Source organism: Camelus bactrianus, chromosome 1 (genome assembly GCF_048773025.1).
Source record: "Camelus bactrianus isolate YW-2024 breed Bactrian camel chromosome 1, ASM4877302v1, whole genome shotgun sequence".
NCBI lineage: Eukaryota > Metazoa > Chordata > Mammalia > Artiodactyla > Camelidae > Camelus > Camelus bactrianus.
In genome coordinates this window covers 83844305-83871881 of record NC_133539.1, presented here as the reverse complement: position 1 = coordinate 83871881, position 27577 = coordinate 83844305, and the positions used below count along the sequence as shown (strand labels likewise).

Here is a 27577-nt window from a genome sequence, read left to right as displayed (position 1 = left end):
TGTACCCATGGGTGCTGACTAAAATAAAGATACCAGCTTTAGAAAGAGTTTCTAGAAACTTGCCACTGGGATCTCTTCTATACAGTATTTCTTTTAAAATCAATGATGTAAATGATTATGTAGAAAAGCTGCTTAGAAAACTTAACGATCAAGAAAATTGACATCTAGGAAGCAGTTGTTTGGTTAAACTTTGGGGCACCAGAATATAGTAGTTAGCTACATGGGATTTGGAGTCCAATTGGATTTTAAAGATCAGCTTCACCACTTGTGGGCTTTGTAACTTTGGTCAAGTTACCTAACCCCTCTCAAGCTAGTTATCCTTTTTTTTTTTTAAATAAAAAGGACCTCATTTTGGAGCATTTTTAAGGTCACGGCAAAATTGAGAGGAAGGTATAATAATTTTTCATTTACTCCCAGTCCCCACACATGCACAGCCTCCCCATTACCAACATTCCCCACTAGAGTCAAACATTCTCACAGCTGATGTACCTGCGTTGACTCATCATAATCACCCAAAGCCTATAGTTTGCCTTGGTGTTGTACGTTCACGCTTGGTGTTGTACATTCTATGAGTTTAGACAAATGTATAATGACACGTATTCTGCCTATTCACCCCTCCCTCTCACCAACGCTTAGCAACTACTGATCTTTTCACTGTCTCCATAGTTTTACCTTTTTCAGAACGTCATATACTTGGACTCATACAGTACACAGCCTTTTCAGATTGGCTTCTTTCACTTAGTAATATAAATTTAAGTTCCCTCCATGACTTTTCATGGTTTGATAGCTTATTTCTTTTTAGTGCTCAATAATATTCCATTGCATGGATATACTACAATTTATCCATTCACCTGCTGGTGGACATCTTGCTTGCTTCCACATTTAGGCAATTATGAATAAAGCTACTATCAATATTCATGTGCAGATTTTTGTGTGGACATAAGTTTTCAGCTCCTTTAAGTAAATACCAAGGATCACAGTTGCTGGATCTTATGATGAGAGTATGTTTAGTTTTGTAACAAAACAACAAACTATCTTCCAAAGTGGCTGTACCATCTTGCATTCCCACCAGCACGTAATGAGAGTTCCTGTTGCTCTACATCATAACCAGCATTTGGTGGTGTCATTGTTCCAAGTTTTGGCCATTCTAATAGGTGTGCAGTGGTATCTTGTTTTTAATTTTCATTTCCCTGATGACATATGTTGTGGAGCATCTTTTTATGTGCCTGTTTTCCACGTGTATAGCTTTGGGGAGTTGTCTGTTATGGTCTTTGGCCCATTTTTTAAATCAGGTATTTTGTTTTCTTATGGTTGAGTTCTAAGAGTTCTTTGTATGTTTTGGAAAACAGTCCTTTATCAGATGTGTCTCTTGCAAATATTTTCTCCCAGTTTGTGGATTGTCTATAATTCTCTTGATACTATCTTTAGCAGTTTTAATGAAGTCCAACTTATAAATTATTTCTTCTTCCTTTGGTGTCTCATTATCCTTTTAGTTATGACCCTCCTACCTGTTCTTGTTCTTACCTACTTACAGAGTGTGGACACATTTTTCATGAAGCATTTTTAATTATTAATTAATTAATTAAGTGCACAGTTATTTGTATAATTCCATCATGGTAAGATTGCTATTCCCCTTCACTAAGACAGTTAATTTCAATCAGAAGATTTATGTTTTCCCTCCCAGAGGTGAGGGACTAGAGAGTGGAGGAAACTGGGAATAAATAAAGACATTTCTTGTAGCATTGTTGTGAAAAATGAAAAATATAAAAGACATAAAATGCTTAACATGCTTCCTATCACACAATAACTATATAATTAATTATTACTGATCCAAAGACGTCTTGGCAAACTGGAAAAATGAGTCTAATTAGTAGGATCAAATATGCTAGGGAGAAATATAAATATATGTACCTGAATCCAAAAATGACAACATTATTGAGTATAAGCTTTAATGATAAAAATATGATTGATTTAGTTAAATGCAACATCAGTAGTATGATGTGTCTATCAAAAAAAAAAGTCAATACGACCTATGGCTGCATTAGTAGAAGTAAAGTGTTTAGAATCAGGGAGGTGATAGTCTTGTCCTACTCTGTGCTAATCACACTGTGCCTCAAGCAATGTGTTCAGTTCTCCACACAAGATTTTAAAGAGGCTGGGGTCTGGGTTTAGGATTAACATCTATTTTGTTTTTAATGTATTTGCTTAAATTGTTGGGATTTTTCTCCCCTAGTAAAATAATTTTGAAGAAAGGATTTATTATGTTTTATGTGGAGAAGAGAAGTTTAGAGGGATATGATACACATCCTTAAGTATTTCAAAATGTAAGATCTGGGCAAATTAAATAAAGTTCATTTGGGTACAAGTACTAGAAGTTAGGGAAAGCTGGAGAATTTCACAGGATCTAAGGACGACCTGAACAGTTAGGCATCAGTGAGGCAAGAGTCAGGGAAGTTTCAGTGTTTCACTCGGTAACAGAGCTTGAATCTCCTTTTTCTGGACGCCGCCAGGGACGTATCTCAGCGCCAGCATCCCAGTCTCTTCCCAGTTCTCGGGAGAGAGAATCTGACCATCCAGTCTGGAGCAGGTCCACTCCTGGGTCAAGCATGTATGGCCAGGTAGTGAAGTGGGCCTCAAACTTAGGTTCCTAGAAGTCAAAACCAAGAATGGACACTTCATGTACTCCCACTAGAACAGCCTCCCTTTACTTTCTTTTTTCTGTCTTCTCTGAAGTCCAGATAGAAAGATGTTAAAAGTTTATTGACATTTACTTCCTTTTCTTTCAGAGTATTGGCCTAAATCCATTATATGACAGTTGCTGTTGATCTGTGCTTAAGACTGAGCAGAAGGAAACGTCCTTTATTGAGAGATTGCTTTTCCTCTGAAATTGATGATTAATGTGATGCACCTTAAAGGGTAGAGGACTATATTTAAAAACCCTGTGCAAAGGGTGACTGTTGGATAATGGAGCTGCTTTCGATCTAGGTCTGCAGACACAGTCCCTTTTTAGACTAATGTTTTAGAGAGCTAGTGAATACATAGTATTTTTTAATACAAGAGATGAGCTTTGGGTAACTGAGATTTACAATGTAACTTAACTGCTAATCCATGAGTATAGAAAAGTGAATATAAATTTCATGGCAAAAATATATCAATTTTGAAAAACATTTTAACCAATATCAATGGCTTTTAATAACTTAAAACCATCTGGGTTTTTTAAAAAAAAAATTCACTGAGCCAGGGAATTTTAAAACGTCTTTTAGATACTATAATGTTGTAATTTGAGAGTTGGCAAGCTTTTTCTTAAAGACCAGACAGCAAATATTTTCAGCTTTGCAGGCCATACTGTCTGTGTTTCAGCTCCTTGGTTCTGCCATCGTAACCAACAGACAGCTACAGACAGTATAGAAACAAATGAGCACGGCTGTGTTCCAGTGAAGTTTTATTTACAAAACCAGGTGGCAGATGGGATTTGGCCCAAGGGCCATAGTTTGCCACCCCTGTTTTAGCTAATTATGCAGTTGTATTTGTTTGGGCTTTTAGGAGCTCAGACCCAACTTTGCAGTCCGCTTCCAGCATGGACCGCACCGCCTGCAGGCTGCATGACAGTCTGTTCATGTCATCTTTCCTTTATGCCAGTGTTCTCAGCCACCTTTAAGATATTCTGTTCTATAGTTAGTATCTCAAACCATCACATGAATTCATTTTTGAAATTAGATTGATATAACTGAATTAGATTAAACATAGCTTTTAACTGGGAATTGACTTTGTGTTACTGTAGATAAAATCCTCAATTCATAAGGTGTAAATTTATCAAGCAAATAGCAAAACAGTACTGTGGTAGATACGAATATCTGTGTCGGCCATGGTAACTGTATCTGCCTCGTGCTATGGCAGCTGACTTTTACCATCTCTTTCTCGCTAAAACTCGAAGTCTTCAAGGTGGGACTGACGTTTTCTGGCTCTCTGCATTATTCATCTTCTTCCTGGATATTGGAGAAATATCATTTTCTGTATATTATATGTTGGGCTATATTCATAGGACTTAAAATTAAAAACACACAAAGATAAAAATTACAATCCAGACCTCCCCCGACAAAATCCAGTGGTTCTGGCAGGTCTTTACTTCAGAGTCTCACAATGGCGATTCACACGCCCAGTGCCTCTTAGGATTAGATGTACTTCAGTTTAAAAAGATGTCTGCTTTCGAAATGGAAATGAATGTTTCACAAACCAGTCATTCATGGACAACCTTCATAATTTTTGTTATGTTTTATAAAACTTTTTCCTTTTAACTTAATAAATGTAAAACAAAACTATGCATTGTCAATATAAACAGAAAATCAGTATCATTTGTCATAGAGAAGGTAATTGAAAATATAAATATATCATTTATATCAGACCTAATTTTGTCTGTTTAGTACAGGGGTAATTGCTGCATTTTTGGAAATACTGGTTTAAGTAATTTCTGCTTCTTGCATCCCTGCTAATCTTAGCCTAAATAAGCAATCAATCGGTTAATCAATCAGGAACTAAGACTTTACTCCCCACAATTTGCTTCTACCCCTGCCCAATCAATAGCCTTATTAATTTCTTGAGGCTCAGTATCTAACAGAAATTGACTCACCTTAAGTTTCCTGCTTCCTCAAATTACTGGGTCCAAATATGTCCTGTAGATGTTGCATCCTTCTTGTCAACATCCACCCAAGGATCACAGAAGACTGAAGGAAGGATTGCACATGGCAAACACACAGATTTCCTTTTTAAAGAGAGAAATGACAGTTTCAGACCTGAATTTCTTTTCTTGGGTATATTGATTTCTAAAAATCAGGCTTTTTTCCCCTTGACTAACTCGACATTTAATTTCTGGAAAGGATGTTAGACTTTTATGATTAATGTACACAGAGCTAATCAGAAAATAGTATCTTAAGGAGTAAAAGATGGTCCTACCTGTCATTTCCACATTACACAGAGCAAGCACACTGCATTTTTTTTAAAAAAAGCATTACTTAAGATTATGTAATAGTTAAGACTTGGTATCATGTCTTAAATCTCTTTCTTTATGATGCAAAATTGATTTTAAATAGACCAAAATATTGTTTGTACTGTGGAGGTGTGGATTTAATTCTCGATTACTCTTATAATTTGAGATAATTACTAAAAATATTTGAAAGAATATTAGTCTAAGTTTTGTCAAACCAGCAGGTGCCCCCTGAATCTTTGCCCTTTGCTTGGCAGAGAGGACTTTATGGAAAAGACACAAAAATGTGACCTAGTTAGTCTGACACAGAAGTTGTCCTTCTAAATTTGAGATCGGTCCAATTGGCAGTGTGATATTGACAGGCTTAATCCCTCCAACTAACTGCCATTTCCACCACTGAAAAGGATTGCAGGGGTCACAATGTCCATCTGTCATCCTTTCCAATGAGTGAAACTACTTTAGATTTAATTTAAAAGCCCACGACCATGCCCCCTAAACAAATGGTAAAGTTGCTTCATGTACTTTTGTAAGACACATCGCTATCTGTATAATGAGGACCTACTGAACCCTTTCAGGAACTACCTACGTGTGTTTGATGTTTCACCTGCACCCAGCAGGGGATAGAAAAGCAGTCAGAGAGCAAATGTCTATCCTAAGATTAGTGGTTTAAATTCTGCTTGTCGATATCTGTCTCATCATTATAATAATTCATACCTACCCCATTCATTTTGTGCCATGTACTGTGTAAACAATGTGTATAATTCTAACAACAGTCCAGCACAATGGGTAATTATACTCATTTTTCTGATGGAGAAACTGAGACTAAAACGTTAAGTACTAAAGCAAAGCTAGCTTCATGTTGAATTCCAATTGGCACCCCAACCAAATATTTCTATTTTACCCCATAACCTTCCCTTTTCATTCTGCATGCCTTTTAAGTCTGGAGTCTACATGATTGCCAACTTTAGAATGCCGGAAACTTACTCTGTTTATTTAGAATTTGAATCAAGAACACTAAAGCTGCCAATCAGAGCTTCTGATTGGCAAGAGATGACCAGGTCAGCAACCTTGAAGTCATATGATGTGATTAAAAACAACTTTTAAAAGCTTTGTTTAACCTATATGTTCTGATTGAGGGGGTCCATTGGCCTCAAGCTGTGTACCACACACCTCCACACATACACACACACAAATAAAGTTGTTGCAAATAAAGATTCTGAATTCTCTACTTTCCAGGAATTTCTAGAACACTGGATGTGGCTTGCCTATTTAAACCATGATTCCAACAGGGTCTTTCTGCTGAAGTCTGTGTCCTTGACTGGACTTGTGCATTGATGGCGACCCAGGTTGATTCCATGCTCTCCTAGAGAACATCTTCCCCAAGCCCCTCCCTCTCAACCAGCGTCCAGCTTTGGCCTCTGCTGTCACTGTCTGCATCAGGGTACAGGCTGTTAACTGGCAGTAAGTGGGCCGTGCTTTCCCCTTCCACGTGTATGGTTTATCTAACCCAGTGTTTTTGTTCATTGTTTTTTAGCATCGTGACCACATTTAAAATGGAGTGCTTTCAGGAGCCAGACACAAGATAACTTATTGTATGATTCCACTTACATGAAATATATAGCATAGGTAAATCCATAGATATAGAAAGCAGATTGGTGGTTTCCAGTGGCTGGAAGGAGAGGGGAAGGGGAGTGACTGTTTAATGGGTATGATGTTTTATTTTGGAGCAATGGAAATGTTTTGGGACTAGATAGAGGTGATGGCTGCACAACATTGTGAATGTACAAAAAGCCTCTGTTCACTTTAAAATGGTTAATTTTATGCTATGTGAATTTCACATAATGAATGAATGGAGTGATTTCAGATTTTCTGCCTTTCTTGGGAACCTTTTCTTGCATTCTCGCTGTGTAACTGTCAGCTAGAGCCGAGTGGCCACTACTCCTTTAGATGAGAGGATGTGCTTTAGGGACCACATTGCCAGACTCTGAGTTGCTGACTTGAGTCTGAGAGTAAGAGTCAGGGTCAAGTTTCTACCTGCCCTCGCTGCTGACTTTACTATAGCAGAGAGCTATTTCTCTGTAAGCACCGTCAAAAGCAGGAAAAGAATATCTGATGAGAGAGCTACACCTTTCAAGAAAAAAAAAAAAGAGGAATCAGTGGAGAACTAAGGAAACAGATTTCCTTTCTAGAAAATAAGGATATTCTCTTATGTTTCATAGGCAAAGGAAGCATATCAACGTTGAACCACGGTCAGGTGGGAGCCTCAGTCCTTTACGCACCTCCAAGGTGGGTGGAGGGAGAGCAGGAGAGAAAGGGAACCAAATGAAACAGAGCCCTGCAGTGGCAAAGTGCAAGCGCATAAGACAAAAAGAATCCCTTCTCCCCACTACCCCTCTTCCTCTGCGTGGTGGCAAGAAGACAATGACTGGTCCTCCCTTTCAGGGAATGTCATGGAATGATATCTGACATCAACTGAAGATATTCAGTTTGGATACTTTTACTCCTCTAAGGTTTCTTCACTAGGAATCCTGTGTGGTAAAGAATTTAACATTGCCCAGAAAGAGTGCTGGCCTTTGACCTTGGCTAATTGGGAATTAGAATTACAGGCCTGAGGAGTGTCTTTGTTTTCCTGGGCCCTGGTTCATTCACCAGATAGTCTAATGCTATGATACCTGGTGGGGGCTGGCCAAACTCAGATGGTCTTAGGGTGGGGCTGGCCACACTAGAAAACCCAGCAATATTAGTTAGGGTTATGCTAGGTCAGACAACTATGTGGGCAGTGAACCCATCAGTCATAGCTATGAGATGGAGCCTCAGTGGAAACACTGAGCCCTGGGTGAATGTCCCTTTTGGGCAGTGCTCTGTATGCACTGTCACATGCTGATGCCAGGGATGTATAATGCATCCTGACTCTGCGAGGAGAGGACCGTGGGAGCCCCATGTGTGGTACTTCCCTGGACTCTTCCCTGCGTGTGTCCCTTCTTGGCTGGTCTTCATCTGTATCCTTTCCCTGTAATAAACTGCAACTGTGAGTATAATAGTTTTTGGTGACTTCTGTGAGTCCATCCAGAAATGATCAAACTCAGGGTGTTTTGGGGATCCCCACAAACTTGTGTCAGAAATGAGAGCAGTCTTGTGTGTTCTGTGTGCCCTCTAATTTCACAGTTGGCTAAAATCTTCACCATCCTACTCTTGATTTTTATTTTAGTACACACACATATTATATTGTGATTACTCCATGGCAGTAGAATTCATGAGGACAAGAACAAATGTTGTCTCCTACTTTACCCACTTCCATACTGTTGTAAATTCTTGTGAGTATGCATTACTTTATAATAAAACCATTAAAAAATTTAAGATTCTCATCTTCTCAGCATTACTCCTTTATCAAGCAAGAAGTACCATGAAGAAGGAAGATGGTTTAAAAAGATAACAGAAATAGTGAATGTGGAAACCAATCACAGAAGTACATAATTAAAGTGAAATTATGCACTATACATTATAATTTATTTTAATCCTTGGCAATATTTTAAAGAAGTATATTGAATTGGGTGTACAATGTGCCTGATTTTGAATAGCAATTAGGTCATTTAAACTATAATTAGAATTTTAAAAGAAATCATCATAATTTCTCTAAATACGCACACTGAGTCATAACATTGCTTTATAGAAACCACATCAGAAAACTATTTAAATAAAGCTTGGAAAGTTTCATGAGTTTATGTATATATTGAACAAAATAGAAGTTTTCAGTCTGAAAAAAAACTCCTCCTCTCTAAATGCCAAATTTGGGACTAAAAATAAGTATTTGGAAACAGTATTGGGAGATAGTAGTGTTTAAGAAGCACAGAAAATACTACAATAACGTAAAATAAGCATCTTCTGATTTCTCCTTCCCTTCTTCCCTCTCCATCCTGGGAGGTGGGGTGAAGTGAGGCCTTGCACTGAGGCCAAAGGTGGAACTGTTTCATGATGTCAAAGACAAAACTGTGTCAGAGACAAAATGAACAAAGTCTGTTTATTCATAAACTGGGCAAGGGAACCCATGTGTCATCACTTTCATTTCAGCAGGAGTCCTAAGTGGTAGAAAGGAGAATATGTTTATAGAGTGAAAGAAGGAAGCACGGTCTTGGGTTGGCAAGCATTCATTCTCTTAAGGTGGGACTTTTGGAAGTGGGGAGACTTGCTACTTGTACTCCACGCAGACTCCTCATTCCTTGGCTGGCTTCAGGGGTCAAGTGACCCATCTGGGGACCTTTCAAAAGAGGAAGAAATGCTCCCTGTGAGGGGTGGAGGTATTCTGTAGCTAACCATTTCCTGGAACAAGTCGGGGTCCACTAGGTCCTCTTTTTGAGGTCAAACTATCATAATGGTCCTCATGGGGGTGGGCAGAGACGGCTACCATGGCAGACAATTTCTCAGTGAAGACAGGGTTGGACAGCCATGAACTATTATTCTAGCTGGAATTGTATATTCTTCTTCCGTTTCTACCATTTCTCCTTCCACGCCCTCCCTTATCCACTCTTTACTTTGACATCTTTTCTGATCCTTAAACATATGACACCATTTCCTGCCCTGAAGCAAGGAGCAGCGAGAACAATTTGAGAACGTGGAGCTGAGCATTGGAGGGAGAGACTTACCATGTATCTTTTTATACATTCTGATTTTTAAACCATGTGAATGAATCACCTGTTCTAAATATTTGCAAAAACATGTACAGCAGTCACTTAGCCAGCCGCCATTACTATACCTGTGTGTGTGCATGTGTGGGTGTTTGCCAGAAAGTGACTTTTTTCCACCTTCACAGTTTGTCTGAGGATAGAAGCTTAAGCTGAAAATAATTCCAGCACAGAATTTTGAGTATACTTTGCTTCATGTTTTTCTAGTATCCAGTGTTCCTGATGAGAAATGGAATGCTCTTTGTTTTTCGTTTTTTGCAGAGGACCCATCTTCCCCCCTCCCCCGCCATGGAATCTTTTAGAACCATCTCTTTATCTCTAGTGTTTTTTTTTTTTCTGATTTAAAAAATAATAGTAAAATACAAATAGCATAAAATTTACCATGTAAACCACCTTAAGTGCACAGTTAAGTGGTATTAAGTACATTCATATTGTTGTACAGCCATCACCACCATCTCCCAAACTTGTTTCATTTTGAAGAACTGAAACTCCATATCCGCTAAATATTAACTCCCCGTTCCCACCTCCCTCCAGTCCCTGGCAACCACTGTCCTCTTGCAGTCTCTATGGATTGGACTCTTCTAAGTGCAATCATACAGTATGTTATACTTTGTGTTTTTATAGCACTTTTTAAAAACATTTTTCTCAATTATTTATTTGTTTATTGTTTCTTGCCTCTAATGCATTTTAAGAATAGGGACATTGCTTTTCTGATCATCCCTGTAGACTCAGAGTCGAGAGCAGTGCCTGGAGCAGAGCAGAAGGAGGGTTGATGAATGTTAGACGGTGCCCAACGAGGCAGCTCTTCCTCGGGGAGGAATTCTCTACACCGCTTTCCCAGAAGAGGTGGGAACCTGGTGGACATTTAACACGTGGTCAGCCGTCTGGGATAGGGGGTGGGCTTGGATTTGTTCTCTGACTTGCCATCTTTGTCATATTATGATGGAAATACCAAAACAACTCCCCGGTTTGTATAATTAGGATCAAATTCCTACTGTAAGACAGTTTAGGGAAAATTCTTACGATGCAAAATTGAGTGGAGTTTCTTAGTTGGCAGAGAACTGGTCTTCATCTTGTCTCTTGTCTTGAAGCATCAGACAAATACACTCATCCTCTACTTAGTAGAACCTTGGCTATGGTCTTGTTAGGGCACCAGTCTTACTTTCCTCCTGAGATAGATTTAGGCTAGACAGGGAGCTCGGCCACATTTTCTTAAAGGGCCAGATACTAAATATTTTGTCTGTCTGGGTCATCTGACTTCCGTCCTAACTACCCAGCTCTGCTGTTGTAGCACAAAGTGCCCAAGGTGACAGACAGTACATAGAGGGATGAGTGTGGCTGAGTTCTGATAACAACTTTTCTTATGGATACCGAAGTTTTAATTTTCATGTGTAATGAAATATTATTCTTCTTTTGATTTATTTTCTACCCATTCAATTAAAATCATTCTCAGCCCATAGGCTGTATAAAAATAGGCTGTGAGCTCGATTTGGTGCAAGGGCAGGAGTTTACCCACCTTGAAGGAAGGATTACCTGTGAAATATAAAACATAATTCCCAGATAGTGTAGGTCACACAGAAGACAGCATAGACATGCTTGCATTTCTTTTAGTGGAGATGTTCTTAAAGCCAACAGGAACAAAAGACCTTTGTTAACTCATTTGCAGCAGTAACCGCTGTGTATATAAACACAGTTACACTAAAACATGCCACCGCAGGGTAATAACTTTAGCTTCATTCCTAAAAGAAATTATTCTCGCTCTACTATTAGACACTAACTGAAAAGCCTACATTGAGTAAAGCTGAATAAGTTATTGTCTTCATATTGGAAAGGAAAAGTATCATGTCACGTTGGTTGTACAGAGAGTCCATGCACACATATAAATTCTCTTCATTGCCCTTGGTGTTCTTTCTCTTCAACCACTCAGCTTAAGGATTCAATCTACAACATTCTACAGGAGTCTGCGTGTGTATGCCATCGGAGCTGAAAGATGGGAGAGCCCAGGCACAGAGTAGTTAGGAAACTCGCCTGAAGTCACACAGCTACCACACGTGGAGCCTGACTCAGACCCGGGCAGTATGACCCAGGTGTTTGCTCTTTTCCCTGCTGTGCTATTTCTAAACCATCACACCTTCTCATTTTCATGCTAATAAGAGTCTCTCTCTCCAAGGGAAATTGTTCCCTCTATAAAAAGAGAGTGAGAATTTAAAACTATTTCATCTCCTTCAATAAATAAACTGTGATACATAAACATTCAAGTTTTAAGTACAGGCTGTCTCACACTCCCATCAGCCTGGCAAAGTGAGTCCTGACGGAGCCCGACTCAAGGAAACCACCTGAGCTCTCCACACAGACCCCAAACAGCCTTGTTAGAAGGAGGTTTAGGACTTTTGTTTTGTTTTGTTTTTGGTAAAACCAGGATAAAAATTCATTCTTCAATAGAACTGCTCACCTTGCCAGCTTTTATTATATATGAAAAGCATAACTAAATAAATAAACTTTCAAATTGGTGCTAGTAAAACACCTCTTAGACAGAAATGTTTCCATCTAATACAAAGAGCTGAGCAAACGCCGTGCTGTTTTTAAGTACTAATTGTAGAATATAATGCAGGAGCCACTGTCTCTTGGAGGAAGGATGCTGGAAAAGGTCTGTTCCAGAATGCTGAATGTGGGGGCTGGCAGGTAAGTGCCTTTGGCAGTTAAAACAATTTTCTCTTCATCAAACGTCCCTGGGAAACTGTATTATAAAGAAATGAGACTCTGTGGTGATAACGGTTTCTTCTTTCTCGGTAGTTAATATGTTTTTAATCTCATAATTTATCATTGCCATTGATAAGTTTTTTTTAAAGGTGGTGTAGGCTAACCTTGAGTAATAAGGATAAAATTAGACAGAAAACGCCACTTTTTGATGAGGCAGTTATTCACTGTTCTTTCTTCTCATATTTTCGAATACTTTCTACATCTTCAGTCACTTCTATCCCAAATAATAAGTAAGAATAACTTGAACTTATACTGCATGATGTAACTTATGAAGCGTCTTTACATATGCAAGCTAAGTTTATCTACACAACACTACAGGTGTTCTTGCCCCTTTTTATGGAGGAGGAAACTGAGATGAGGTGAGCTGACTAGGACAGTTTTCTGCCTATTCCCTCCTTTTTTGAAAATGGATCATTTTATTACCCTCGGTCTCATAAGAAGACATTGTAGAGAAATGAGACCATTATGAGTATTCTATAATTCTTCCTGGTAAGTGGTAAAGATATTTAACGCTGGGAGGGATAGGAGAAATAAATATTGCTGTTTGTCCTTTGACTTATTTCTCTTAATAACATTAGCCACTATCTACTGAGTTCTTACTCTAGGGTAGGCTTTATAAAGAACGTTTAATGTACATTAGCACATTTAATCATCACAATCCCCTAAGTGGTGGGTATATAATAGAGATGTGGGAAAAAAATCAGAGAGATGTAGAAACTGAAGCTGGAGGTATTCATTCACTTCAGATTATACATCTAGTAAATGATGAAACAGGGTTCAACCCAGGCCATCTGACCCTAAAACCTGAGCTCTTCTATGTTCTCTGCTAATTCTATAGAATAACAATACTTCCATTTTGAATTTTCCTTAGCTCTATCATTTCATGGCCCTTGTGGGGGACCAAGTTTCCTATATCTTATATAAAAACTAAATAGTTTTAAAAAATCTGAGATTTGTTGTAAGCTATGTTTGTTTGTTTGTTTGTTTTGTTTTGGGTAACATTATCTGCTGTGGAGGTTAGAAAGATGAAGCTTTGAAAAGGCAAGTTTCAGGAGCTTCAGCTTACTGGTGTTTGTTTTGGGATGTGGGATGTGACAACTGGCGGAGGCACAAGAGAGAAGATTAGCTAGCTTCAAGAAGCAATGTTGAAAAAGTGGGTGCGTTCTCATCCACAAAATCTCAGTGGGAGTTTCCATAAAAATGAGTCAGGCTTAAGACGGGGGCAGCCGACTCCCACGGCATCTTACATGTGGGCCATGTGCTCTCCCGAGACTGTTAACAGCAGCCCCAGACCTTAAAAAGCATGACTCCAGAGCAAGGGTTCCAACAGTAAGGACAGATTTGGCTAACTTTACCCACGTGGAATATGGATGGGTATACGGCAGAGCTCGGACTCAAGCCCACGTCCTTTAAATATATGTTTGAAAGTAGAACATTAGTTTCATGCAGACAGGACCTAGGCAAATCACAGGGGGCACATTTACAGATTAGCATTCTCACCTCTGGGCAGCCTCGTTTCCCAGACCCCAAGCACTCAGGGCCTGCAAACTCCCCTTGGGAGTGAGAAGGCTTTACTCTGCCACCCATCTTTGAGGATGGCAGTGCTCCCAACCACACCCCCTTCCTCTGCCCCATCAACACACTGTCCCTGCATCTAGCTCAGCAAATTGTACTGGACCTGCTGATGACTCATGCACGGTAAGGTTTGAAGGACTGACAGCTAGCATCTCCTGCCGATCAGCGTTTTAATGTAAAGGCAGAATCCTGGTGTTTGCTTAGCAATAATGTTCCCCTCAGAAAAGAATTTTGGGTGGTGGAATTTCGGCAGTGATACACGGCTTAGGGTGAGAAATGGGGTAGGGAGGAGGGGGGAGCTACTTTTAGGAGGAAGCTCATCTTTAGGCTGGAATCAGCAGAACTGGCTTTGAGTCTAGAACATACAGTCCCGTAGACTGTGTGGTCATGTCCAAGTCATTTAACTTCGCTACTTCCTAGCTTCTTTCTCTGTAAAATGGGGCTAATCACGAAGTCCACGTTAGAGGGTTGTTGTGGAAAGTACGTGAGCCCTTGTATGTGAAGCATGGTGCTTGTTGCATGAGGATTGCTCTATAAATACTGACTGTTATGTTCAGCCTTGGATGGTCTAGAAGAGTTGACCAAGGAGCTAGGATTGGGACTGGTTCTAATGCATAGCCGAACGTAACCAAATGTAAACAGATGGATAGAATGCTAGTTAGCAAATGGTGCCTAACCAAAAATCGGCATACCCAACTCCTCACATCTACCTACATGTGATTTTGTTCATGAGTTTTCCTTGTGTTCTGTTATGTGGCACAGTGTTCCTTACAGAGGGATTGCCACGTAATGGTGACAAATAACTGCTCAGTGTTTCTTCTTACGTGTGCATTTTAAAAATTGATTTTAACATAAGAGTTATCACCAACACTGATTTTTACCATCTATCAGAATATGGTTTAAGACAAGCCATTCTAGTCAATAAAAGTCTAAATATTCCCCATACCAGAGATTCTCAGAATTTAGTGTGTATTAGAATCACTGGGGAGGTGCTGGTTAAGAATTCAGTTTCATGGGCTCCTCCCCCAGAGGTCTGGGCACAGAAGGTTGAGGATGGAGTTTAGGCAGCTGCATTTTTAATAAGCGCTCCCAGGTGACCTGATATAAGTGGTAAGACACGCCCATTTCAAGAAATTCTTTTCTATTACTGTTTTTTAAAGTCTGGAGAGAAACAACTGCTTATCTGGCCCAAAGTGTCCCATATTTCCGCAGCCTCATTCTCCTTTCAGTAACCTCAGTTCAGGAAATTCGATGGCCCAACCTAGATGTGCATGTGAAAGAACAACTTACCTACCAGGCATCTCCAGGGACCAGGGACCAGACTTTGAAATACTTAGAAACTTGCATTTGAATCTCAACCAAGACACTTTTTCTCCCGATTCCCAGGCTTAAAGTATCCCTACACATGCATAATTCTACATCACTCTTTTCTGAGTGAGACATTTTGTAACCGTGATTTTTAAAACTTTGAACCTCATTTTCTTCTCTTTGTTTTTTCCCAGAAAGACCTTAGTGATTCTCATTTCTGAGTTAAGATAAAGCGAAAGATGGGTTATGTGTGCTGTAAGGTGTGATAAAGGGATGCTGATCAAGTACTTTAAAATGACTGGACGAAAACACCTCATGTGTACTTGCAGCCTCAGTGCCATAGCTTCAGCCAAGGGTGCGACTTCCGGCTCATGGTGGGGGATGGGGTTGCCTCCTCTACCTCAGAGCGCTGTTTTTTTGGCAATGAATCCTCAGGACCTTGCATTTCGATTTCATTTCTTCCCTCCAGCAAGTACAGGAACAAAGCATTTTCCTACCCCTTAATCAAAAGTCATAATGCCCCTGACTCTTCTCTGGGCCTCCCTAGAGTGTTTTAAAGACAACAATGAGGCCTTGGGTTTAGGGATGTATTGTGAATTGTACCATAAGTTAACAGCAGAGGAGACACTTGTAACTCATAGTTCAGTTACTGTGTGACTCAGGACAAGTGACTTCACTTTTTTTTTCCCCGAGTCTTGATCCCAGGAGTTGTTTTGAGAATTATTGAGAGAGCATTTAAAACATGTGCAAAATCTTTAGCACTTGGTAGGTAGTCAACGATTGCCAGTTATTCCTATTACCTACTACTGCATTTGCCACACCTAGACGGCAAGGCAGTGCAACTGCTATGGTAACAGATCTGGGCTTCCAAACAGCCAGTGAGACCTGAAAACATAATGGGTCTAGTATTTATTCTTAACGGCCTCCCATGATTTAATCCTTGAAGTATTTTGTCCTGTGGAAAAAGTAACAAAGGAAGAAGGAAGATGGTTAGGAAAGCTGGCTGAGCTAGACGAGGAGCGAAAACCAGCATTAGAGAGAGTTCTTGGGGAGGCAGCCTGTGACTCACTGTGCGGGCAACGACTCCTCTGAAACAGCCTCAGATGGCAGGGCTCGTCTGTGGCGCTTCCTTTCTGTCATGTTCTCTTTCTTGGGTCAGATAATGCATACGTTGAATTACGTTGAAAACTTAGCCCAAGAGCCTAAGTCCTTCTTTTACTGACAAGTCAGGAGCCGTGTTACCCAGAGGAAATGCCAGGTTACTGAATTTATTCAGATAGCTCTTTAGAATCCTCTGTTACTTTGTGTGGATTTCATCTCTATAGATGGCACATCTGGGATAAAGTGACAGCTTTCTAAAGACTCCCTTTTTAATAATGTTCTAGGGCCCCGAGAATTAATTATTTAGCCATCAATCAAATGTGTCTTTCTCACTTGGATACTTTGCAGTTTCAAAGGATGGGAGTTGGCAAACTTGTTAGTGCATGGGAGTCTAAACACAGCGAACATTTCTAGGACAAATTCTTGTCCGTCTTTTGGCATGGATGCTGATCTTACATATTTTTTGTACTAATCTCCTTGGGAACTTGACTCAGTAAATATTTATTGAAGGGCCTACTCTGTGTGCTGCCAAACGCCGAATAGAGCCATCACATTGCCCTGGGAGCAGGCATGCGTGTCACACAACAGACTCAGGTGTACTAGAAGGGAAGTACATCTTCTTTACTAGGGAGAGGGAGCAGACAGATCAAATTCGGAGGGTTTTTTCCCTCCCTTGCCCTGAATCTTTTCCCCCTTATCATCCAGAAAGGCAGGTAGTTTGCTGCTTCATCCCTTCCAGGGAGTGTCATGATACTTTCCAAAGAAGAAGTCACAGCAAACCTGCCTAGATTTTGTTTCCAAGGGCTTAAGCCAAGGTTCACAAACCCAAACACTTAGAAGGGTCTGGCAGATAAAACCAGATGGGTCTGTGGTGAGCTGGAGGGCGTGTGGTTTGGATAAAGGAGGCGGCTGCTGGGTTGCCCCAGCTTTTGTTCTGTGTGATGTGAGCCCAGAGAAGCCAGACTTCCAATTGTTTAAAGGAAATCCAACTTTTCATACAAAGAGCTTCTGGCCCAACCTGTTTTGGGGAGAAGAGAATTAGATGAAGAGATACATTCCCCAAGAATAAAAAGGGTTTTTCCTGTTTTTTTTTTTTTCAGGAAGTTAGGTAATTTTGTGGGCTCCATAGAAATAGAGAGCTTTACCCATAGCCTCAGGCAGCCCCTCAGTGGGGGGGGGGGGGGTGACTTCATGGTGCTCTAGGGAGGTGGGATCCCAGGCACTGAGATTCCCAGGGAAGTGTCCAAAAATTTCACTCAGCCAGTAAAATGAGCTTTGGTGTAGAATCCCATTTTAAGAGGAGAAACTATGAATATATAAAAACAAACTTAAAATGCTTAATTGTTTGCAGAAGATAGTATTATATTGAGCTGCCCACAGCAGAGTGGTGAAACATAACTGGTTTCAGTTACTGAGTTCAAACCATGAATCTCAAATTTGCTTGCTGTGTGTCTTGAGGAAACATACGTAAACTGTCAATGCATCAGTTTCCCCACCTTTAAAATGGAAATGGTACTTAATGGTACTAAGGCTACCTCACGGTATTATGAGAACTAAGGTAAATAATATATGTAAGTCTTGTATGTTGAACATGTAGACTCATGAGATATTACCAGAAAGCACCTTTATTTTAATCTTCCACTGTTCTTTTAAATTTTTTAAGGCAGGGCAGTCCTGCTGCTGCTGGACAGATAACACAGGCTGATAGATACATTTTCTGCTTCATTTGAGACGTTAAGTTTTTTCAGATTTCAAGGTTGCAAATTCTATGTCAGTTCTGAAAATGGTCTGATCCCACGTGACGATTAAAACTCCAAATTTGGCTTAAAGTTCGCTCTGTCCCATCTGGTGCATGGGAAGGGAGGGGAGGGAAGCACTCACCTGTTCGCAGCTGCTGTCAGACGGCATTGTGCACACTGGGCCTGGCAGTGAGACCTGGACGACTCCTTGGCCATTTTTAAATATCCTTCCGGGCTCCCCAGTGAGAATCTCCGACTGATGCAAGCAGTGCACTGTCCTCCAGCCCCTGTTTTCTTTTCCTCTTCTCGTCCGGTGGTCCCCAGAGCAGACTGTTGCTTGCTGTCCTGTTACTTCCCCAGACAGTCCTCTGGGATAGGTTTTAAAACACCTCCATGCTGGCACGTGGTGGTTTTTAAAATGTCATTATCATTACTACAGTTGGAAATAACACATTTGCGAGGATTGTAGTAAAAGATACATTTATCTAGTTAGGCACCTTGTACATTTTTAGGTGTTTTTCTTTTTGTAAATGAAAATTTGACAATTTGATGCTTTTCCCAGGTACCTATTGTAAGTGCCATACATGAGCTTACAAAGTATAAATGGGCTAACAAAGGATTCATTAACTAAATATCTTTATGAAAAGGGCATGGGAGGCTTCCTGAAGGAGGCAACATTGGAACTGGGCTGTGGAAGGGGAGGAGGGTCTTGACACTATAGGCCCAGATAGCGGGGAGCAGGAAGGAGTAGAAAAGCAGAGACAAAGGAGGTGTGTCTGGAGCTGACCCCCTGCGGGTGACAGGGTGTCCCAACAGACTTCGATTATGGGTGGAGATTAAAGCTAGTGTTGACTGAGGATTCCCTGAGTGCTTCATTTGGACAACTTCATTTATTCCTCTCAAATCTGTGAGGCAGCTCCTGTGAGTATCCTCCTCTTATGCTAAGGACACTGAGCCTTAGGGAGGTGAAGGTAGTGGCAGCTGGGGAGGACAGGGGCAGGGAGTGGAGCTGCAGCCTCCGGGCCGGGGCAGGGCCACGCCTCATCCTGCGGGAAAACTGGGTCTTCACAGACGGGCGGTCGAGGGCTGCCGCCTAGCCGTTCACTGGACACGCCCTACAGCCCTCCCCCCGTCCCCCCCCCCATTCCATCTCTCCCTCCTGCAGACCCCAGAGCCAGCCCAGCTGCCCAAAGGAGATCTCAGATGGCTCAGGTGCTCCAGGCTTGCACTCGGACCACAGTGCGCGACCCTCCAGACGCGGGTTCGTGCTGTCCGGCTGCCCCATCCTCGGCTCTGGCTAGTTTGGCTTCATTACTACTGGCTCCCCTCACTCCCAGCACCCTGCCCCAATCTCGACTGCCACCCACTCTCCACCTTACCTTCTTACTAGTAGTTCCCTACATGTCTCAGCGGGTTCCACATTATATGACTTGGGGAGATTAAGAATTCCTTCCTTCCTTCCTTCCTTCCTCTGGTCCTACTTCTGTGCTTCCTCGGGAACGCTGCATCAGGTTAGTAAGTGAAGCTGCTGCCCTGCAAACTGTCCACCAGATGGCACCAAAACATTGTATTCCAAGTAGTCCGCCCTCGCTACACCTTCAAGGAAAAGATCCCGAAAGTTGAGCTAATAAAGCGCAGCCCCAGGTGCGAGTTCAACAGAAATTAAAATTCCCTCTCCAACTTCTCAGAATGTTTGGTGTTGGATTTTGTCGAGAGAGAGACAGATAGACAGAGAGATAGAGGGAGGGAGGGAGAGAGAGAGAGCCTTTCTCAGGAAAAGATCTTTATTTTTTATTTTCTCCTCTTTAGATTCAGCTTAGAAAGTTGTGATGCACAACATTACAAAATTAGGAACATGAATATTTTCAAGGACCCTGTCATTTTCACTCGTGTTTGCTTCACTGTCCTTTTCCTGGAGCTAAAGCTCTGCTTGTTACAGAACCGCATGTCGAGACTGGAAATAAAATAGCTCCCTCTTATCAAAATAATCACCGAGATTAAGTGAACACAAATATGTGCATCCAGCGTCCTAGCTAACGAGAAGAGTAAAATTGACCATTTTCTCCAATTTTAAAATGTAATTGTCATTTTTTTACCCAAAACTTAATTATCATTGACACAGCAAAAATAGTATGAGTGACCGTTTCAATTATTGAAACAGTCAATAAAATTAATATGTATCGTCTTGGTTTTATCTTTGAAGTTGTAGGAAAGATAATTTCTTCTTCAATCAACATGATTAACAATTATGTTGCTGATGACATAGTCTGAGAAACTTTGAGGGTTTTATTGTTGTTAGTAATATTTTAGTGGCTTAAAAATACCACAACCTTTATAAATTAACCTTTTTACTGGGTGATCAAATGTCTGTCAAAATTTAGTCAAAATTTCATGAGAGGAAAGATCTATAAGGATTTGTTCTGTCAGATTTGGAGATCTGAGTACTAAATGATTAATGACTTTGCCAGGGTGAGGGAAAATGGATAAAGGAACAGTAGATATTAACTTGTGTCATTTTGATTCTTCTTTGGAGGGGGAAAAAGTGGTCTCTGAGTGAATGCACAGCATGAAATGAATTTTAAAAATGAAAGCATGTTAAGAAATAATTTGATGTTAACTCTAAGTTTTGTGTATTCATTTTTATATTTTGTATATATACTCTTGTAAAATTCGGCCATCAATTGTAACATGCACATACATATACATAGAGTACATAAATAATTCTTATTTTGCAAAGGCATGTGTGCATGGTGGTTGGTGCTGTGTGGTTGTTTTTTGTTTGTTTGTTTGTCTGTTTTTTGCTGCACAGAACAAGATGATTCTTGCCTTAGAGCTTGGATGCATGTCTGGCGGCTTCCTTACCCGAGGGAGTCATCAGAACGCCCACAGTTCCCAAAGTGCTTTGGGATCACTTAGGCTAAAAGATGTCATTTATTGTGAAGCTATCTTTTTTTTATTCCCAAGGGAATTTCATCATTTTTGTATTTGTGAAAACTGTCCATGTGTCTTTCTCAAAATGCAATTATCTGAAAGAAGCAAACCAACACAGAGTGGACCCCTTGTCTTCAAAGTCGTTTTATTAAGAGTAAATTAGACTGGAAAAATGATAGTCTGAAATGCATTTCCAATAGATTGCTGTCAGCCTTGCTACCTGTCAAACAGAGAGGCCTGAAGTTTCACAGTGACATATGGATTAGCCCAGTCTTCCCTGCAGCGTGAAAACAAAAGACAATTGGTGATGCATGGGGCAAACTCATCTTAAAACAGAGATATCAACAAAGGAATATGACAGCATGAAAAGACAGAGTGCAGTCTGCTGTCCACATTTGCAAAGAGATTCTGTCTGAATCCATAACTTCAATACACTGAGTCAGAAAAAGAGAAAATACACATTAAGTGTAATTGTTCGTTGGGTACTTTGCTTTAGCAAATGCTGAATTTGTCGGAAGGGAGGAACAAGTAGGGACAATGGATAAAATCACTGCAGTTATATCAAGTCATTAAGAAGAACCATATGGAATTAGAATTATTTGATTTTTTTAAAGTCATCTGTCATAGAGGCTTTAAATGAATGTTCAGAATGCTCATCCACCAATCAATTGAAAAAATAAAGGCTGGACTCACAAAAGACCCTCAAGAGCAAAACACTCTTTTCCCAGTTAGAGCTTTAGACTAGACTGGTGAGGTCATGTAGGTCAGGGTTTGTTTGGCAAAGAAGTGCATATCAAAGTTAAAGAAAATCATACAGATCTGCTTAGCTCTGTAAAAATACAGTATGGATTTTTTTTCTTTAACATCCCATGTGAACAATTACATAGAACACTTGTCTGACCAGTAACTTTCAATTAAACAGAAATGAAAGTTCCTCTAATAGCCATTTTAATCCATACATCCTAAGGGACTCAACAAACAAGTGTAATAACACGATACAGAAGTTACTGAAGGAAAATGGTGCATTGAATTATAGAAACTGCTGAGTTTCTAAATTTAGGATCAGATGCTGAAAAAACAAAGTAAGAGAGTTTTAGAGTTATGCATTGCCCACCAGAGATCCAAGCAGGACTCAGAAGGAAAAGTTCAGAAAAGGGCAACTTTGGGGTATCCTGAAGGGGTCTGCCCACTGACCCACAGAGGTCAGTGATGACTGCTATTTTGTCAAACCATCACCTGTGTGATGACATCCTCTGGCAACAGGGCTGGCTCTGGAGATAGAAGTAAATAGCCCCCTACCAAGGGTCACTGGGGTGCCCTGGTGCCTGAAACTCCTAAATCATGTGTTAAGTGTTCACGGATATTTTACGTACGTGAAGGGTGGGAGCATGTTTTCTAATTAATATATTAGGGAGCTTCAGGATATCTACGTCCTTTTGAGAAAAGTGCAGGGTCCTGAAGTTTGGGAAATGGAGCAAACCAGTTTTGGGTGTTGTCCGTGGCTGAGCCAGAGGCCACACATATAAGATACTACATCAGAGGTCAGGAGGTTTTAGAGGGGGCTGAGGACATTAGAAGTCAGTAGAGAAGCAGCAAAAAAAAAAAAAAAAAAAAAAAAAAAAAAAAAAAAAAAAAAAAAAAAAAAAATTAAGGGTATCAGTGAAAGCATTTCCAAAATTCATAATTTTGCCTTTAAGTAAAGTTCTATCCAAAGGATTTAACTTGCTGCTATTTGCTTTAGTCCCATATAGAGTTAAACATCTGTCGGGAAATTACACAGGAGTCAAATAAACGTGTTTGTGGTACATTTTACATCGTTTTTAAAAAAAACACTTGGGTTTTCATTTAATGTCCCTTTGTTTTCTCTATTGATTATGTCTCTTGTCAATAAATGTCTCTCTTTTCTGCATACCCATAGGAATCAGCTTTGATTTCTCATTTTTGGAGTCTAAACTCACACCCCTGGAACCACAGTGTGTGCTCTTCTGATGTAATTGCTGTTGATTGTGTTGCTATTAGGTTTGTTCTTCTTGTTGCACCGGTGTGGTTACACTGTTATCTCAGCATTAACACACGCTGTCAGATAAGATGATTTTCAGCTGCATAAAACAGATCATAGTCAAGTATCCAAATAAGGGTTTATTTTTCTCTCACAGAAAATAGACCAGGGACCAGCTGTCCAGGACTGTTACAGTGACTCTTGGTGACCTCAGAGTCTAGACGCTTTCTCTCTTTTTCTTCCAGATATCCCCAGACATCTTCTGTTTACATTTTGCTCACCAGAGCTGTGCGTGACGACCATCCCTACCGTGAGAATGCTTGGGAAGACAGCTTTCAGCTGGTCACAAATCCAGTGCTCTCTTTGTATGCAGGAAGGAAAGACTGGATATTGGTAGGTAACTGTCAGACTCTACCCTGTGCTGACATCTCCAACAGAGTGTATGCAGAATGGAGTAGGAAAATGCATTTCTAAAAAGGTCCCATATTTAACCCCTAAGGGTTCAAGAAAATATCTTGGGGGAAAATGTAGAGCAATGGATGGCTGGTTGAAAATTCTAGCTGGGAATGTTGAAGAGGTTGGTGTTTGGTCCAAGCCCAACTCATAACAGTTTCATCAAAATATGTTAAATATCATCATCGTTAATCTTATGACTGTAGGCCTGGCAATCATTTCGTTGCTTCTGGCCCAATCTTCACACAGCTGTTCTGTGTGATCTTGGACAAGTCATTTAACCTTGGGCCCAGATTTTTTTTTACTTCAGTAAAGTGAATATAGTGATACCATCCTCATGGGAAGGTTGTAACAAGCAAATAACAGAAGTATGTAAAAATCCTTTAAATGGAGAATCATGACATCCAAGCGTGAGATAGTATTAGTGTTACTGTTTCTGTCTGCACTTTTTTTCCCTTTTCTATTTGTTACTTTTACCCTTTACTCTCTAATTACTTTCTCAGATGAAACTGGTACAGGGTAGAGTAGATAGAAGTTTGGGATCTTTCTAAAACTTAGGGCTGACAAGCATGGATGGTGTTCCATCAGTCTGTGGCCACTAGCGCTCAGATATTTATCTGCAAGAAACTGAGCCGTGGTCTAAAATCTTCCTTGTGATTTTTAGCTCAGATGGAAAAATTGTGTTTTCAAGCTGTGTGTGCCAGAGACCAGCATACTATTCTGACATGTTACAAGTTCTAACTGCTTCCTTTTGGCTTTGAAAAAATATTTAAATTGTCTACCTTTATGATAAACAATTCCCATTTAAAACAATCTCAGCTTGGAGAGTCCCCAGAGGGGAACAGTGCAGATTGTCTGCCTATGATGCTGGGAGCTGTGACTGATCTGAGTTACCCCCTGCCTCTGCCCTGGGGCAATTCCATGTGCAGTCGGCCTTAACAGCGCCACGGTTCCCACATCCTTTGTCGGCTTTAGTCGCTTCAAGTAGTCTCTGGCAAGTAGTAAAGAAACGGTTTCAGTAGGCTACTCCTAATTTTTAGAGGCTTAGGTAGATTCCAACACATTCCTTTTATGCCTCCTACATAATTTTCTATTTGTGCAATCTATTGAATTTCTATTCCAATTTTCCATAATTTTACTTAAGGGACACTTAGTACTTGATAACAGCTTTTTCCAAATTGATGCATCAGAACTTTTGCTTTTTCACCGTTAATTCTAAGCCTTAAAAATGAGGCTGAGTAATGGCTGGCATTTTTCTTTTCTGTGGGTTGGAAGGAAGAGTTCTTTGCACTTGGCTTCAGCTCTTCTTCCGGCTGTCCCTCGTTTCTGCTCTTCTTCCTACCCTCCTTGTAGACAAGATCAGTGTCTCTCAAGATGCCAGCTCCCACTTAGGCAAGGCACGTGGCCACCATTGTCTTCTAATGGCCCTGCGGTTTGGATCTCTTTCTCAAGGACACGGGTCTGGGGGACTTGGTTGGTTGCATGCTGAAGAAGTGGTTTACAATCAAGAAACCCACTAGGGGTTTACTGATAAATAAGAAGGCCAATATACTAATTTACAATCGAAAATATTTCTTATCATGACCAGAATACTTATGACTCATTAGCAGGCCTCCCCCAACCGGTGTGGAGCCTGGGGTAAGAGTACAAATCGCGGCCCACATACCTTCAAAGTGTCTATGAATAATAAATTAATACATGATTGATTCAAATACGTTCTGTCTTTCCACACGGCAAATAGACCTTCATTATAATCTGGAAGGCCAGGTTAGGATTAGAATTCCGTTTCCTTGTGGCAAGGAGCCAGCATCACGGCTCCCAGCCTTTGGGCCTGTCCTCTTGAGCCTCTGGCCCGTCTCTTTTCATCTCCTTTTTCCCCTGCCCTGCCAAGGGTCTCGTATCTATGCTGTGAAAACCTTGGTCTACACAAGCACGGGTTCAATCCCTACCACCAGCAAACAGCCGCCCACTGGCCATTCCTCTGTCTGCCTTTGGGAGGTGAGAGCAGGGAAGAGCCAGTACAGACAACTGAGGCAAACTTGGAGCCACCTGGGCGGGAAACGCGAGGGTCCTGGCGCTCAGAATGGGATGCTAGAGGCAGCTCCCTGCCCAGAGTAGACTTCAGTTGTCTTCGGTGCTCTAGGCTGGTGGCCTGGACTCAGACTGCCATGTGGGGCCCTCCTGACACTGACAAGGTCTCTACAGCCACTCTGTCCTCGCTTCAGCCCTTGCTTGGTTTGGCTTCATCACCATTCACTTCCCTCCACCTCCTTACCAGGAACTGCCTCCCTCCCACCCTCTCCCTGCCCCTCCACTCTGCCCAGGAGGCTTTATATATGCTGTCAGATCCTTGTCTCCAGAAAGGACAAAATTGATTGCATTTAATCAAACAAATTTTAGGTCTGTAATCTTGAAACTCCCCTGAGTCACCTTGCTTGGATTGGGGCAGTCCTCTTAGCTCCTTAGTCACCTATTCTTAGGAACTTTCTGAGTTTATGTACCTCTTATCAATCTCATCTATTGGATTAGCGTCCTTAACCACTATGAGAAATCATTAAGAACTATTTCCCTGGTTACCAAGATACTCTTAGTATAAATTTCACCCCCCCACCATATTCTTAAGTAAAGACAGTATAAATTCCTCCTCATTATTATTAAATAACCACTTCAAGTTCTTCACAAGAATCAGTGGTTCTCAAACTCTAGCAAGGATCAGAGTCATCTGAAGGGCTTGTGAACGCCTGATTGATGGCTCGGGGAGTACGTGTGTACGTGTGAGAATCTGCATCTGTGACAAACTCCCTGGTGATACTGATGCTGCTGGTCCAGGGGCTAGACTTTGAGAACCACCACTCTGTTCACGTCCTCTCCCATAGTTCTCCTTCAGAGCAGCACGTCCTATCTTCCAAGCTTGCCACCTGATGACATTGTTCTGACGGGAATCACCCGTGCTCTCTGATGCCTAAGTCCAGTGGTTAATGGCCAAAGCTAAAGGACACTTTTCATGTCCAGTAGAGTCTTAGGAAATTTCTGATGCATTTGATATGATTGACTTCCACTGCCATATCCCTTCTTTGAGTTTTATGTCACATGACTTCTGGCTCTTCTAATGGTCTGGATGCTATGCTTTTCTTGCTTCACCTGGAAGGCCTCTACCCATCTTGCTTTCTAGACGGGGGCCCAGTGTCCCTTCCTCAAAGAAGCGATACCTCTTCTTGTCCCCGAAACATGGATGTCCCTTTCTTTTTCTTTCCCATTCTGCCCCACTGTGCTCACATCACTCTCTCTAACAATATCTAATAGTCTCCTTACTCAGGAAAAGTTTTGATCAGTTTTGTCTCATTCTTCCAGGTATTGCTAAACAGTAGGCATGAAGCCGTCTTAGGATTCCTGATAACCCCACCGGATGCCATTGCCCCCGCCCATTCTCTGGGATGCAGCAAAGGTATGTTTATGTGAAGCACATAGGAAGGGTGAAAGCTAAGTCTCTGGACTGGGATGGATGTCAATTGCTGGGCACCCCCTTGACGGTGCTGGTTACCCATGAAGGGTAACTGCATCCATAGATGCAGCTGCCCGCGGCAGGACCTGCTAGCCTTATCTTGGGAGCATGCAGTGCAGGCCTGGTAGTCTGAGGATGGAAATTCAGCCCCCATTCATCTCCCGGATGCCTGAACAAGCCATGGTGGCCCTGTGCTGAAACTGTTGTTCAGTTTGCATGGCTTTCGTGGGTCTGGCCCTCTCTTCTCTTTCTCATTAAACTCTCTGCCCTCATCCTCTCCACCTTCATCTCTCCTCCCTGAAAGAAAAGGAGAATCTTTATCTTTCGAGCAAATGTTTTATCCATTATAGGAGCTCATTGTGTCCTTAAGGCTTAAATCTTTGGAAGCAAAGTCAGGAAGAAGGAAGACTTTTTTTTTTTCCTTCTTTGCTTTTTCACCCAATTATGACACTCTCCTGGGTACGATGCCGGGCACAGATCGGGTGCTTCTCTGTAGAATGATGTGAGGGTGAGAAGTACTCTGTTTGCAAAAAGAAAGTATGCTGGTTA

The 27577-nt window shown here is 41.0% G+C and overlaps 1 protein-coding gene and 1 long non-coding RNA gene across 21 annotated transcripts in view; one reads left to right on the top strand and one right to left on the bottom strand.

Annotated features, from left to right (window-relative positions):
• LOC123616013 (uncharacterized) overlaps positions 1 to 27577 on the top strand; it is a 101100-nt gene that overhangs the window by 52089 nt on the left and 21434 nt on the right. For 8 of the 20 annotated variants that reach the window (XR_012508591.1, XR_012508592.1, XR_012508593.1 and 5 more), the window contains 2 exons: positions 23319 to 23466; positions 26878 to 26971. Coding sequence is in view for 11 of the 20 variants with exons in the window: in XM_074368322.1 (XP_074224423.1) it covers positions 11739 to 11747; positions 12272 to 12342; positions 23319 to 23466; positions 26878 to 26971 (322 nt within the window). In the remaining 9 variants the exon portion in view is untranslated. Of the gene's footprint in view, positions 1 to 6217; positions 6443 to 10386; positions 10507 to 10531; positions 11748 to 12271; positions 12343 to 23318; positions 23467 to 26877; positions 26972 to 27577 lie in introns of those variants that run through there. The other 12 variants (XM_074368320.1, XM_074368300.1, XM_074368298.1 and 9 more) reach the window with 4 other exon arrangements.
• On the bottom strand, positions 1149 to 23312 carry LOC141578354 (uncharacterized). Its single transcript, XR_012508615.1, has 3 exons — positions 16373 to 23312; positions 4628 to 4759; positions 1149 to 3986 (listed from the first exon to the last, which is right to left on the bottom strand). It is a non-coding gene; the product is annotated as an uncharacterized LOC141578354 (long non-coding RNA).